Consider the following 9,938-nt stretch of genomic DNA (forward strand, 5'->3'; position numbering starts at 1 on the left):
TCTCGACCTGCTTTTGGAGAACGCGACGCTGTACGCGCCTCTGTCCCCTGGTCTGCAGGTGCTGCAGGACACTATAGGACCATTTGGCAATGTCGACATGGTGTACATTGCGCCGCCTCAATCGCTCTTGCACCTCTACCAGCGCATGACAACCGCGCTGGCCAATTTGACGTTTCATGACGTGGCAGCCCAAGAAGCGTTCGTAGCACTGCCGCTCAAATTGTACATTGGTCAGCAGCCAGCGTCGTTTGTCGGCAATATGACATTACGCAGTGTCGGGGGCAGTGTCTTTTGCGGCGACGACGTCCAACCGTTCTCCCCGTCGCTCGGCCTCGCGCTGCCATTTAGTTTTGATACGGTCTGTCACTGGTGGTCGCCCGACTTCTTCACCCCGTCGCCCACCGAGCTTTTGTTTGCGCTGGCTGCGTACACGCTATCGCTGCCGCCGTTGCAAGGACCGGAGCTACGTTTGCTCTGCGCCCACGACATTTATGCCGAGCCCAACTGCGAAGCTATCTACGAGGCGTCGCTGGCCTTTCTAACACAGTACTCAACGACCTTTGCTCCACTTGTGCCGCTTGTGGCGACAACCACCGTGGAAACCCTGCGTCTCGACCTTCAACTGGTTCAACTGGTCACCACGACCACTTCAAATCGCGGGGTTGAGCTCTTCTCGCAGGGTCTTTTCAACGTCACGAGCCCGCGTGATGTGGCGTGGACGTTCTTTAGTTGGTGTTACCTCTATGAGTGGGTCGTGGCGCGGCGCGAAGTCGTTTCGTTCGTTGGCGATATTGGACATATTACGTCCATCTCGGCGGTTGTCAACCCGCTCACGCTGTCGCTCGATGCGCAAGAGATACCAACGTACGTGAGCTTTTCGAGCTTGGCGTGCGTTTTTTACCTGACGTGCGTCATCTCTTGCATCACGTCGATCACCGTGCTGTACGTCCTTGCCGTGCGCTTGGACGTCGAGCCGTGGAACCTCTACCAAATCAACCGCGTCGTCGGCCACGTGTATGTGGGCCGCAGCCTCCTTATCGTGCGAAGTGCGACAGCCCTCTGGCTCCTCAACACGTCGCGACTGGAGCTCGCTCGCTTTGGCGTCGGTACTCGGCTCGACGCACCGCGTTTGGACCCGATCAAGGTCGCCCTCGGCGCGGGCGAGCTCACATGGCTCGTGTACCTTCTCAACGACGTGCTCAGCGTCGCAACGACCGCCCACACGGTGCGCTACGCACTCAAAAGCACCTTGTGTACGTGGATCGTCTCGGTCGTCGTGGCAGTTGTGTGGCCGCAAGCCTACACCGCGTCGATTGCTCCCAACTGCGCCTATGTCAATATGGACCAGCTGCTCGTGTGTCAGCGCGCGACCGTCACGATTGGCCGCTGGAGCGGGGTGCGCTGGAACCTCGGGTTCGTCGTCTGCAGCGTCCTGGGCTTTGCGTTGCTCGAGCAGCGCCGACGAGGCGCACCGCCAACGCCACCGGCCGCCGCCTCGTGCCACCTCAACTCGACCGCGTACTACATGTTGTACGTGTGGTCCGTTGACGACACGGTGACGTACATGGACCGCGCGTCGGCGTTTCTCGCCGGCCTCGTGTCGCTGCGATGGCGACAACGCATGCTCGTGTTTGACGTCAAGCGCTGGTGCTGTTATGCGTACGACCTGGAGGCGTACCCGCCGCTCTCCCCGTTGCGGCAGATCCACGCAGCACTGGCGCTGCATGCACTTCCGTCGATCGACTAATGCGCTTGCTAATTTGGATTCGAACTAGTTCTCTTGGGGTGAAACCCAGGGGGGAGCCTAGCTGGCCGAGTGGTGGCGATCTCTCTCGTCTGAAGAGGTATCGAGATATCTTATCTGGAACGATGTGGAGAGCACTCCTCAGAAGTGGTGCGCGGTCTCTGATCTAGATTGGTGTTGGCTCCTATATGGGCGACGCTGGTCTGATCTGGAATGGTGTGGCGCTCATCAGAAGTGGCGCGGAGCTCTCTCGTCTGGAGTTGCGCAGAGCTTGCTCGAGTGTAGCACATTACGAGTCTGGAGCGCACCAGAATAAAGCGACCAGTATTCAAGTTGGTTGCACATCTGGTACTCGAATGGAAATGATGTTGGAACCGGTTGGCAATTTGGCGCCAGCAGACAACCGGTCAGCAACCAACTGGTCTCGTGGACTTTCCACCAATCACCGACGCGCTGTCGGTCCATATCTTGAGCGGATGGAACACGACCTGCCGCTCGTGAGCGTGGTCCGCGCGGCCAAGCTGGCGCTGCCTAGCAAGGCCGGGCTCACGAAGGAAGGGAAGGAGCTGCTGCAGACGGCCGCTGGCGTCTTTGTGCTCTACCTCACGGCGGCGTAGGACGACGACGCCCTCGCACTCGATCGCTCATGGCCCTTGTAGAGCCGACGACGAGTGCAAGACCAAGGGCCGCCAAACCATCTCGGGCAACGACGTCTTCAAGGCGCTCCAGGACGTCGACTTTGCGCAGCTGGTCGCGCCGACCGCCGATTTTCTCCAGCGAGCCAAGGCGACGGCCAAGAAGCCCAAGGCCAAGGCGACCAAGGACGACGCCATGGGCCACGACGACAACGACGAGAACGAGCATGCGGACGAAGAAACCAAGGAAATGGATCTTGACGACGAAGAAGAGACCAAGGAAGAAGCATAAGCCGTCATACATATTACGAAGTTGCATCTATGCCATGTCGACGTCGTCGTCCCCGTCGGTGGCGTCCCGCATAATGACCACGTGGCTGCCCTTGACCTTGCGCACCTCTGTGGCGTGGCACACAACAGTCGCTTAGGATGAAAGACGACGAGGATGAAGACGGGAACGCACCTCCGTGGGCGATGACGGCCGCGCACGACGACGAGACCGCGTCCATGGCCTTGCCGTACGGCAGCCCGAGGAGCATGCCAATGTTGATCACGTCGTAGGGCGACCGCAGGAGCATGTCCCGCGCTGCGCCGCTGCCAAAGACGATGTGGCGGCCACGCGTGATGCGGATGAGACTGCTGGCGTTGGCGAAAAAATACCGCCGGCCGCTCGAGTCTACTCATCCTGTGACGTGAGCGACCTCGATTCCATGGACGTACCGCCGAGCGCCGCCGTGTACTTGAGCTCGAAGTAGATGCCCCGCGCAATCGCTGCGTCCACCTACATCCAGTAGCATGGTTGACATCGTCGATTCGAGTTGTTGTCTACCAAGGGCTTGCGGAGCTGGAACGACAGGCGCGACGAGACGTCCAGCGTAATGATGTCGACGTCGCCTTGCTCGCAAAAGAACTGGAAGAGACGCGTCGACGTCGGCTCGACCGCGACAATGTCGTAGGCGCGGATCACCGGGTTGCTGTTCTAAGGTGTTGCAATGCATGAGGGCAATGGACTTACAGAATATCGTCGTACGATGGCATGGGCTGCGTTCATGTCGTCGCACTGCAGCGTGATGCGCTTGAGCTGACGGACTGCCGGCGGCGGGTTTTCGCCGCCAATGCGAAGGCCATGCAACTGCGTCTTGGTCTTCCGGCCGCTCTCGAGGCTCCATGGCGCCAGCGACTCGGGCGCTCGCGGTGGCTTGGTCCCGTCGTTCTCGACGTTGAGCGCCATGCAGCCGTATCCTACTGCGCGAAGAGCATGAGCATGCGCATGGCGTCGCATACGCATCGCCTACACCGGGCCATCTCGAGGAGGAAGAAGCTCTGCTGCGCGCCCGTCGCGCCGTCCGCCGGCACGTTGAGATCGCAGTACATGTTGGATTGGGAATGGTGGGCACGTCGCGCGCATACACGCGCGAACTTGAGACGCAAGCCAATCATCGCGTAGATAACACTATTTTCAGTAGCATGGCGTGTGGGTTTCAGCGCGAAACCACGGGACGCGACGCTTCCACGCGCAGCTACTTGACGCGCTAGCTGTCACCCACCGACCTTGAAGCCGACAGATTGTCTGCATTTCCACCGACATCGCTGTCTATTGGGCCTCGAACGACGATTATGATTTGTGATCAAGTTTATTGCTTAATAATGCCTTTGGATGTCAACTGCTCCCATACCCACCGCAGGGCTGGAAGGACCTCTGGCCGCAGTTGACGGACAGTTGGCTAAATCCATCCTGCGGCTTGGCATCTCTCCAGCACGTATTAGTCGGTGCGGCGATCACGGCTAATTAGACGCGCCGACCTCGTCCTCCAGAAAGCAGTGCAAGGACGTCCACAACGTCTGCCGTGGGACACCAAGAGTGCTCGAGTGGCGCCGAGATCGACGCTGCCCATGGTGGCGCGCTGTCTGAACGAGAAAGAACGCAGCAGCTCATGTACACCACGTGAAACGCCGCCGTTGTCTTCAACATACACTATTTCCGATCGCCCGCGGACCTTATCCGGACGCGCAACGGTTGCAGTCGAAACGGCGTAGCATTCGGTCGGCGCCCGATGGCAGCAACGCGGTCGGCCGAGAGCAAGGCCGCGCTCGAGCCCGAGTCTACGGACGAGTGCAACAACGGCGATGGCGACGGCGACGTCGTCGACCAGCCCACGGTTGACCGCATGCACCTCCTCTCGGCGCTGCCCGACTTGGACGAGCTCTGCAGCGCCAACGGGCTCTCGCGCAAGCAGTTTGGCAAGCGCGCGCACCTCGTGCAGTCGCTTGAGATGTTTCTCGGCTTTTGGCCGCGCATGGTGACTGTCACGTACTTTACCAACTTGCGCGACCTCTCGATCGTCAAGCACCCAACGATCGCCGTGCTCGAAGGCCTAGAGTCGTGCCCGCAGCTCGAGTCGCTGCGCATTGTCGAGTGCAGCCTCGGGCGCATCGAAGGCCTCTCACAGTGCACGCGCTTGACGTACCTCAATCTAAGTTCGAACGCGCTCGTGCGTATGGACGGCCTGTCGGCGCTCACGCGCCTCGAGACGCTCTGGCTCAACGACAACCGCATCGAGCGCCTCAGTGGGCTGGAGCACTGTACCTCGCTGCAAGTGCTATGGGTCGCCAAGAATTACATTGCAACGCTCGAGCGGTGTTTGGATGCAAATACGACCTTGACCGAGCTCAATGTTGCGGCCAACCAGCTCAGCAGCTTCCTGGCGCTAGCGCCACTCGGGAAGCTGCCGCGCCTTGCGTCGCTGAATTTAAGCGACCCGCACTTTGGCGACAACCCGGTGTGTCGCCTCTGCAACTACCAGACGTACCTTCTCTGTCAACTGCCGCACTTGACGTACCTCGACACGCTGGAGCTTAGTCCGCTCAACAAACAGATTGCCGACTCGACGCTCATGAAGAAGCGCATGTACTACAACATGCGCATCAAGACCATCAAGCGCAACATCTCGAATTGCGTCCGGCACGCGCGGCAGTGCTACATCGACCACATCAACTTTGCCAACTTCAACTTGAACGCAGTCATGCGCGAACTCTCGGATCTCGATAAGGAACTCGAAGACGAAAAGCTACACGGCGTCTCGCAAACGTTTCTCAAGTACCCGCAAGGAAGCCTCGAGGCCAAGCGGGCCCAAGTCGCTGCGTACATTGCGTTGAAAACGCAGTGCATTCACAGCATGACGCAGGCGTTCGAGCACCTTCGACACCAGCTCACGACGTTGAGCGAGAAGACAATTGCGCGTCTCCTCTTGGAGCTCAATACAGGCGGCAACATTCGCCTCGAAGACGGCTCCGAAGCCGATGTGTGGTACGCGAGCTGTGTCGACTTGCTGAGATCCCGCGCCTTCTTGGCCGACCTCGCGCCTCTCGGGATCCGCGACCTCAAGGTCAACCGTGTCACGCGTATCAACAACCGGTTTCTGCGCAACCGGTTTCAGGACCGCGTCGAAGCGCTCCTGTCCGGGCCCGACGAGCACGTCAAGGACAATGTGAGCAAGCGCGGCGTCACCATCAAGGAGAGCGCGATCAATACCAGTTCGTCGTCGTCCGACCAAGACAACGCCAAGGACACCACCGACGTCGCCATTGAGAACACGCTCGAGTACCTATTTTACATGCAGCCGCCGATCTTGGACCACATCGATGGCGTCAAGGAGCAGTACCACGTGATCGAACATGGCTTCCGCGCGGTCGACGACTATGCCGTGCTCGGGCCGCACTGCGCCCATGGCATGAAGCTCACCAACTCGCTCGCACTACTCGATGTGCCTCGTATTGCGACCGCGCTGCATCTGGGCGCCGAGCCCGACGCCGATGTCTCGGCGTACGCTCATTTTGGCTGGCAGTCGGTGGAGCTCACAAAAGCCATGCGGAGCTCGCAGCGCAAATTGCTCTCGGGCGAGTTCAAGCTGACCGACGGCGTCCTCGTGATTGCCAAGGCCTTTGTGGGTCACACGCGGATCGTCGAGCAAGGGACGTCGTTTCCGCTTCAAAAGCCCGATGACGTCCAGTGCCTCCAAGCCATCAAACCGACCGACCCGAAGCAACGCATGTACTTTTTACTGGACGCGGCGCTCGCGCTGCCCGAGTACATTGTCGAGTACGAGTACACGCCACTGGACACAACGTCGCACCTCCTCGCGGGCTTGGTGCCGGCGGTCGCACCGGCGGTCGTCGCAGACCGACCTCTGGGCCCGGACGACTACAAGCAGTATGGCATCACGTCCGACGAAGCGATCGTGGACATGGGCGCTGCCATCGCGCTCACTGAAGCCTTCAAGCACAAGTACCAGCTCGTGTTTACTGAGCCGCTTCTCGAGCAACATTTGCTCGAAGAAGCGGCGAAAAACCTCATTCAAATGGACCCGACGATCGCGCGGCGACAGGCGATTGGCGGCGTCGGCCCCGCGACGACGCACATTACACCGTCGAGTCTTGTGTCGCTGGCCTACGGGATCGCCCCGCACGACATGGTGCATTTGAACCTCACGAGCTCGGGGCTTAAGTCCCTCGCCGGGCTCAGTATGTGCGGCCTCGTCAAGCTCGAGCGCCTCGTGCTCAGCTTCAACGAGATCCGGACCATCGAAGGGTTGGAGGGACTGGGTTCGCTCACGACATTGGATTTGGGCTACAATATTCTGCGCTCGATCGACAACATTCATGGTCTTCATTTGCTGCACACGCTGCTCCTCAACAACAACCTGCTCTACCGCTTTGAGGACGTGAGTACGCTCAGCCACGTCCCAAGTCTTCACACTCTCGACTTGCGCAACAACGCCATCTGTGAAGCCAAACGGTACCGGAAAAACGTGCTCCAGCGCCTTCCCAAGCTCCAGCGCCTCGATATGGCGCCGGTCGCCCCAAACGAGCTCTCGACGCCGCTTGCCGTGCGCCTCTCGCCGCATAAGATCTGGGCGTGCTCGCGCGGGAGCCGGCACGATCGCGGCGAGTCGAGCTTGGCCCGCTTCCGCGCCAAACCGGTTTTGCAAGCGGGTGACGAGGCCTTTCTGGCCGACGAACAGGACGACGATGCGAGTTGGTGGACCACGGTGGAGGAGCTGCATGTGGACCACGAGTCTCTCTCGATGCTCAGCCACTTGGAGAAGCTCACGTCGCTTCGAATTGCGTCCTTCTCGGACAACGACCTGAGCTTCATCGATGGGCTCAGTCAGTGCACGAGTCTGGAAGAGCTTGCGCTCGTACAGTCATTTGTCTGTGGTGAGCCGGATACATTGCTCCATATGTAGGACAACAACCAGATCATGACGATTGAAAATTTGGATGCGCTCGTGCAGCTCAAGGTGCTCGACCTCGGCAAGAACAAGCTCATGGGCATGAAGAACCTCGACACGCTCGTCAACCTCAAGCAGGTATAGTTCGTTGCCTGGGCGGGATCGAATTTATTTTATATTTATGCTAGTTGTCGCTGGAAGACAACAACATTACGTCCTTGCAAGGCCTGTCGCACCTCGTCAAGCTCATGGAGCTCTACATTGGCAACAACAACATTGCCAACATCAAGGAGATCCACGTACGACCACGCAACGAAACATGTCGCTGGGCATTCGACAAATTGTGTATGGCATAGCACCTCAAATCCTTGCCCAAGCTCATCATTGTCGACTTTTCCGGCAACGGCTTTTGCGCCGACGCCGAGTACACGCTGTATACAGTCTACAACCTCCGACGCATCAAGGTGCTTGACGGCGTGAGCATCTCGAGCGACCTCCAGTTTGAAGCCAAGCAAAAGTACAGCGGCAAGCTCACGACCGACTTTCTCATTGAAAAGATTGGCCACGCGTTCAACCGAATCCACGAAATGGAGTTGTCGTCGTGCCGGATCCGGGAAATTGGGTCGCTCCACGGGTAACTTTGTTTTCGAATTTGATGAATCGACGGACAAGTAACATGGGCGTAGGGACGTCTTTGTCAACCTCAAAGACCTCAACCTTGAAAACAACCTGATCACAGATATCTCGGGCATCGAAAAACTCCCGAAACTTCGCGGCCTCAACTTGTCGAGCAATCGAATCGAGCGGCTTTCCCATGCGGGTCCCCACACGGGCGTCTTGGCGTGTCCCAAGCTCGAGAACCTCCAGCTCGCGCACAACCTCATTACCGACATGACGCAACTCGGCTTGCACCACCTCCAGGAACTCAAGGTGCGCGCACCTCCGCCGTTTCAAAGTGTGCAACAAGGTGCTGAGTAGATTCTCAACCTCGAAGGCAACGACATTACCCAAATCGCCGGCCTCACGCACGCCCACGAGCTGCGCGAGCTCATTCTGAGCAAGAACAAGATCCGGCAGTTCGAAGCGGCGACAGCCAACGTGCTCACGAGCCTCGTCGTCTTGAAGATGGACGACAACAGCCTGCGATCGCTAGTATATTTTTACCCACTCAGCCGGCTGCAGGTAGTAGTTTCGCCACTTTAGGATACTTAACCCTCGATATTTAGGTGCTCGACTTGTCCAACAACCGACTACCCGACCTCGAAGAAGTCGAGCGTCTCCAGCCACTCATTCCGATCGTGCAAGAGCTATGGGTCCTCAATAACCCCCTCGCCAAGCGCCACCTCTGTCGGTCGACGATCATCTACCGCTACTCGAGCCTCAAGTGCCTCGACGGCAAAGACATCACGCTCGAAGAGCGAGAGCGCGTCGAAGTGCTCTTCATGCACGACCGGACCATGGTAGCGCCGTCGCTCCCCCCCGCCGTCTCGGCCGCCCGTACGTCTGTCGACTGCGATTTTCAATCGACTTATGTGGATTAGTGGTCAATGCGCCGCACTTTGCAGCCTCAAGCAAGACGTCCGTGAAGCTCACAGCCATGAGCTTCGAGTCGCTCATGGGCGGCCAGCGACGGCAGAGCAGCAGCAACAACGCGGTATTAGGAACGGTGTTGCCCCAAGTGCCCACGGACCGCAAGGCGCACGACATGCCGTTGGCGTCGCCATCGACAGCGACACCGCCGATGGACGCTCGACGCCGATCCGAGGCGACCACTCTGGGTACCAATGCACCACATCGAGCCTAAGGATTACAATGCGCATGGGTAGGTCAACTGACCGGCTTCAACGGCTCGGGCAACCACAAACTCGGGTCGCGACCAGGTACGGCGATTCTACCACCCGGTTATCAAGTGGGACCTGCGTAGAGGTGAGTATGACGCCACCGCCCAAAGCACAGCCGCATGTCGCGCAACCCACCGGCCATGTATATACTTCCCGCAACTTTGGCCGAAGTGGCGGCTCATTAAAGTAACCAAGATCTTATCTGGGGATTCCAAGTGCAATTAATTTGGATGGGTCCTCTGTAAATGGCAAGTTCAGAGCTAGTAATGGCGTGCGAGCTGCCCCCAAAAGCGAATAGCGTATCCTGCCGGTCTTTCTTAGCATCGACTAGGTCGAGGGGCGAGACGCGGTGTCCCTCGTCGTCTACGATGTGACAGCCGCATTGTGCAATGAGCGTGACCCCAATATAACGCTAGGCTTGACCCCTCACCGTGGGTTTGTGCCAAGATGGCGTCGGTGGTCCCGTTTCCATCGAGCCCGAGCGTCG

The 9,938-nt window shown here is 58.8% G+C and overlaps 4 protein-coding genes across 5 annotated transcripts; 3 read left to right on the forward strand and 1 right to left on the reverse strand.

The window, feature by feature from the left end:
* The first annotated feature begins 76 nt into the window (after positions 1 to 76).
* On the forward strand, positions 77 to 1,772 carry SDRG_08003 (hypothetical protein). Its single transcript, XM_008613869.1, has one exon. The coding sequence runs from the start codon at positions 98 to 100 to the stop codon at positions 1,745 to 1,747; it is 1,650 nt and encodes a 549-aa protein (XP_008612091.1). The 5' UTR covers positions 77 to 97; the 3' UTR covers positions 1,748 to 1,772.
* Positions 1,773 to 2,172: 400 nt separating this feature from the next.
* On the forward strand, positions 2,173 to 2,759 carry SDRG_08004 (hypothetical protein). Its single transcript, XM_008613870.1, has 2 exons — positions 2,173 to 2,357; positions 2,404 to 2,759. Exons 1-2 carry the CDS (start codon positions 2,221 to 2,223, stop codon positions 2,669 to 2,671), a joined length of 405 nt encoding a protein of 134 aa, XP_008612092.1. The 5' UTR covers positions 2,173 to 2,220; the 3' UTR covers positions 2,672 to 2,759.
* Positions 2,651 to 3,783, reverse strand: SDRG_08005 (the record flags this gene model as incomplete). 2 transcript variants are annotated; one of them, XM_008613872.1, is made up of 6 exons in its annotated part: positions 3,675 to 3,783; positions 3,410 to 3,621; positions 3,209 to 3,358; positions 3,100 to 3,160; positions 2,843 to 3,055; positions 2,651 to 2,778 (listed from the first exon to the last, which is right to left on the reverse strand). In XM_008613872.1, the coding sequence occupies exons 2-6, from the start codon at positions 3,608 to 3,610 to the stop codon at positions 2,699 to 2,701; spliced, it is 705 nt and encodes a 234-aa protein (XP_008612094.1). In that variant the 5' UTR covers positions 3,611 to 3,621; positions 3,675 to 3,783. The 2 variants fall into 2 exon arrangements, with proteins under 2 accessions (XP_008612094.1, XP_008612093.1); XM_008613871.1 differs by having other exon boundaries at positions 2,699 to 2,778; positions 3,410 to 3,624; positions 3,675 to 3,753.
* A 650-nt stretch (positions 3,784 to 4,433) lies between these two features.
* Positions 4,434 to 9,666, forward strand: SDRG_08006 (hypothetical protein; the record flags this gene model as incomplete). The annotated part of the gene is made up of 10 exons (XM_008613873.1): positions 4,434 to 7,577; positions 7,626 to 7,748; positions 7,799 to 7,909; positions 7,967 to 8,244; positions 8,297 to 8,540; positions 8,589 to 8,792; positions 8,837 to 9,107; positions 9,152 to 9,388; positions 9,437 to 9,490; positions 9,535 to 9,666. The coding sequence occupies 10 exons, from the start codon at positions 4,434 to 4,436 to the stop codon at positions 9,639 to 9,641; spliced, it is 4,773 nt and encodes a 1,590-aa protein (XP_008612095.1). The 3' UTR covers positions 9,642 to 9,666.
* Positions 9,667 to 9,938: the final 272 nt, after the last annotated feature.

The sequence above is a fragment of the Saprolegnia diclina genome (genome assembly GCF_000281045.1).
Source record: "Saprolegnia diclina VS20 unplaced genomic scaffold supercont1.23, whole genome shotgun sequence".
Lineage (NCBI taxonomy): Eukaryota > Oomycota > Saprolegniomycetes > Saprolegniales > Saprolegniaceae > Saprolegnia > Saprolegnia diclina.

Bases quoted from the DNA above. Each gene is read 5' to 3' on its own strand.
- SDRG_08003 (XM_008613869.1), top strand. From the start codon at position 98: ATGGTGTACATTGCGCCGCCTCAATCGCTCTTGCACCTCTACCAGCGC.
- SDRG_08004 (XM_008613870.1), top strand. From the start codon at position 2,221: ATGGAACACGACCTGCCGCTCGTGAGCGTGGTCCGCGCGGCCAAGCTG. The intron at 2,358-2,403 runs GTAGGACGACGA...TGGCCCTTGTAG, and splicing joins GTGCTCTACCTCACGGCGGC to AGCCGACGACGAGTGCAAGA.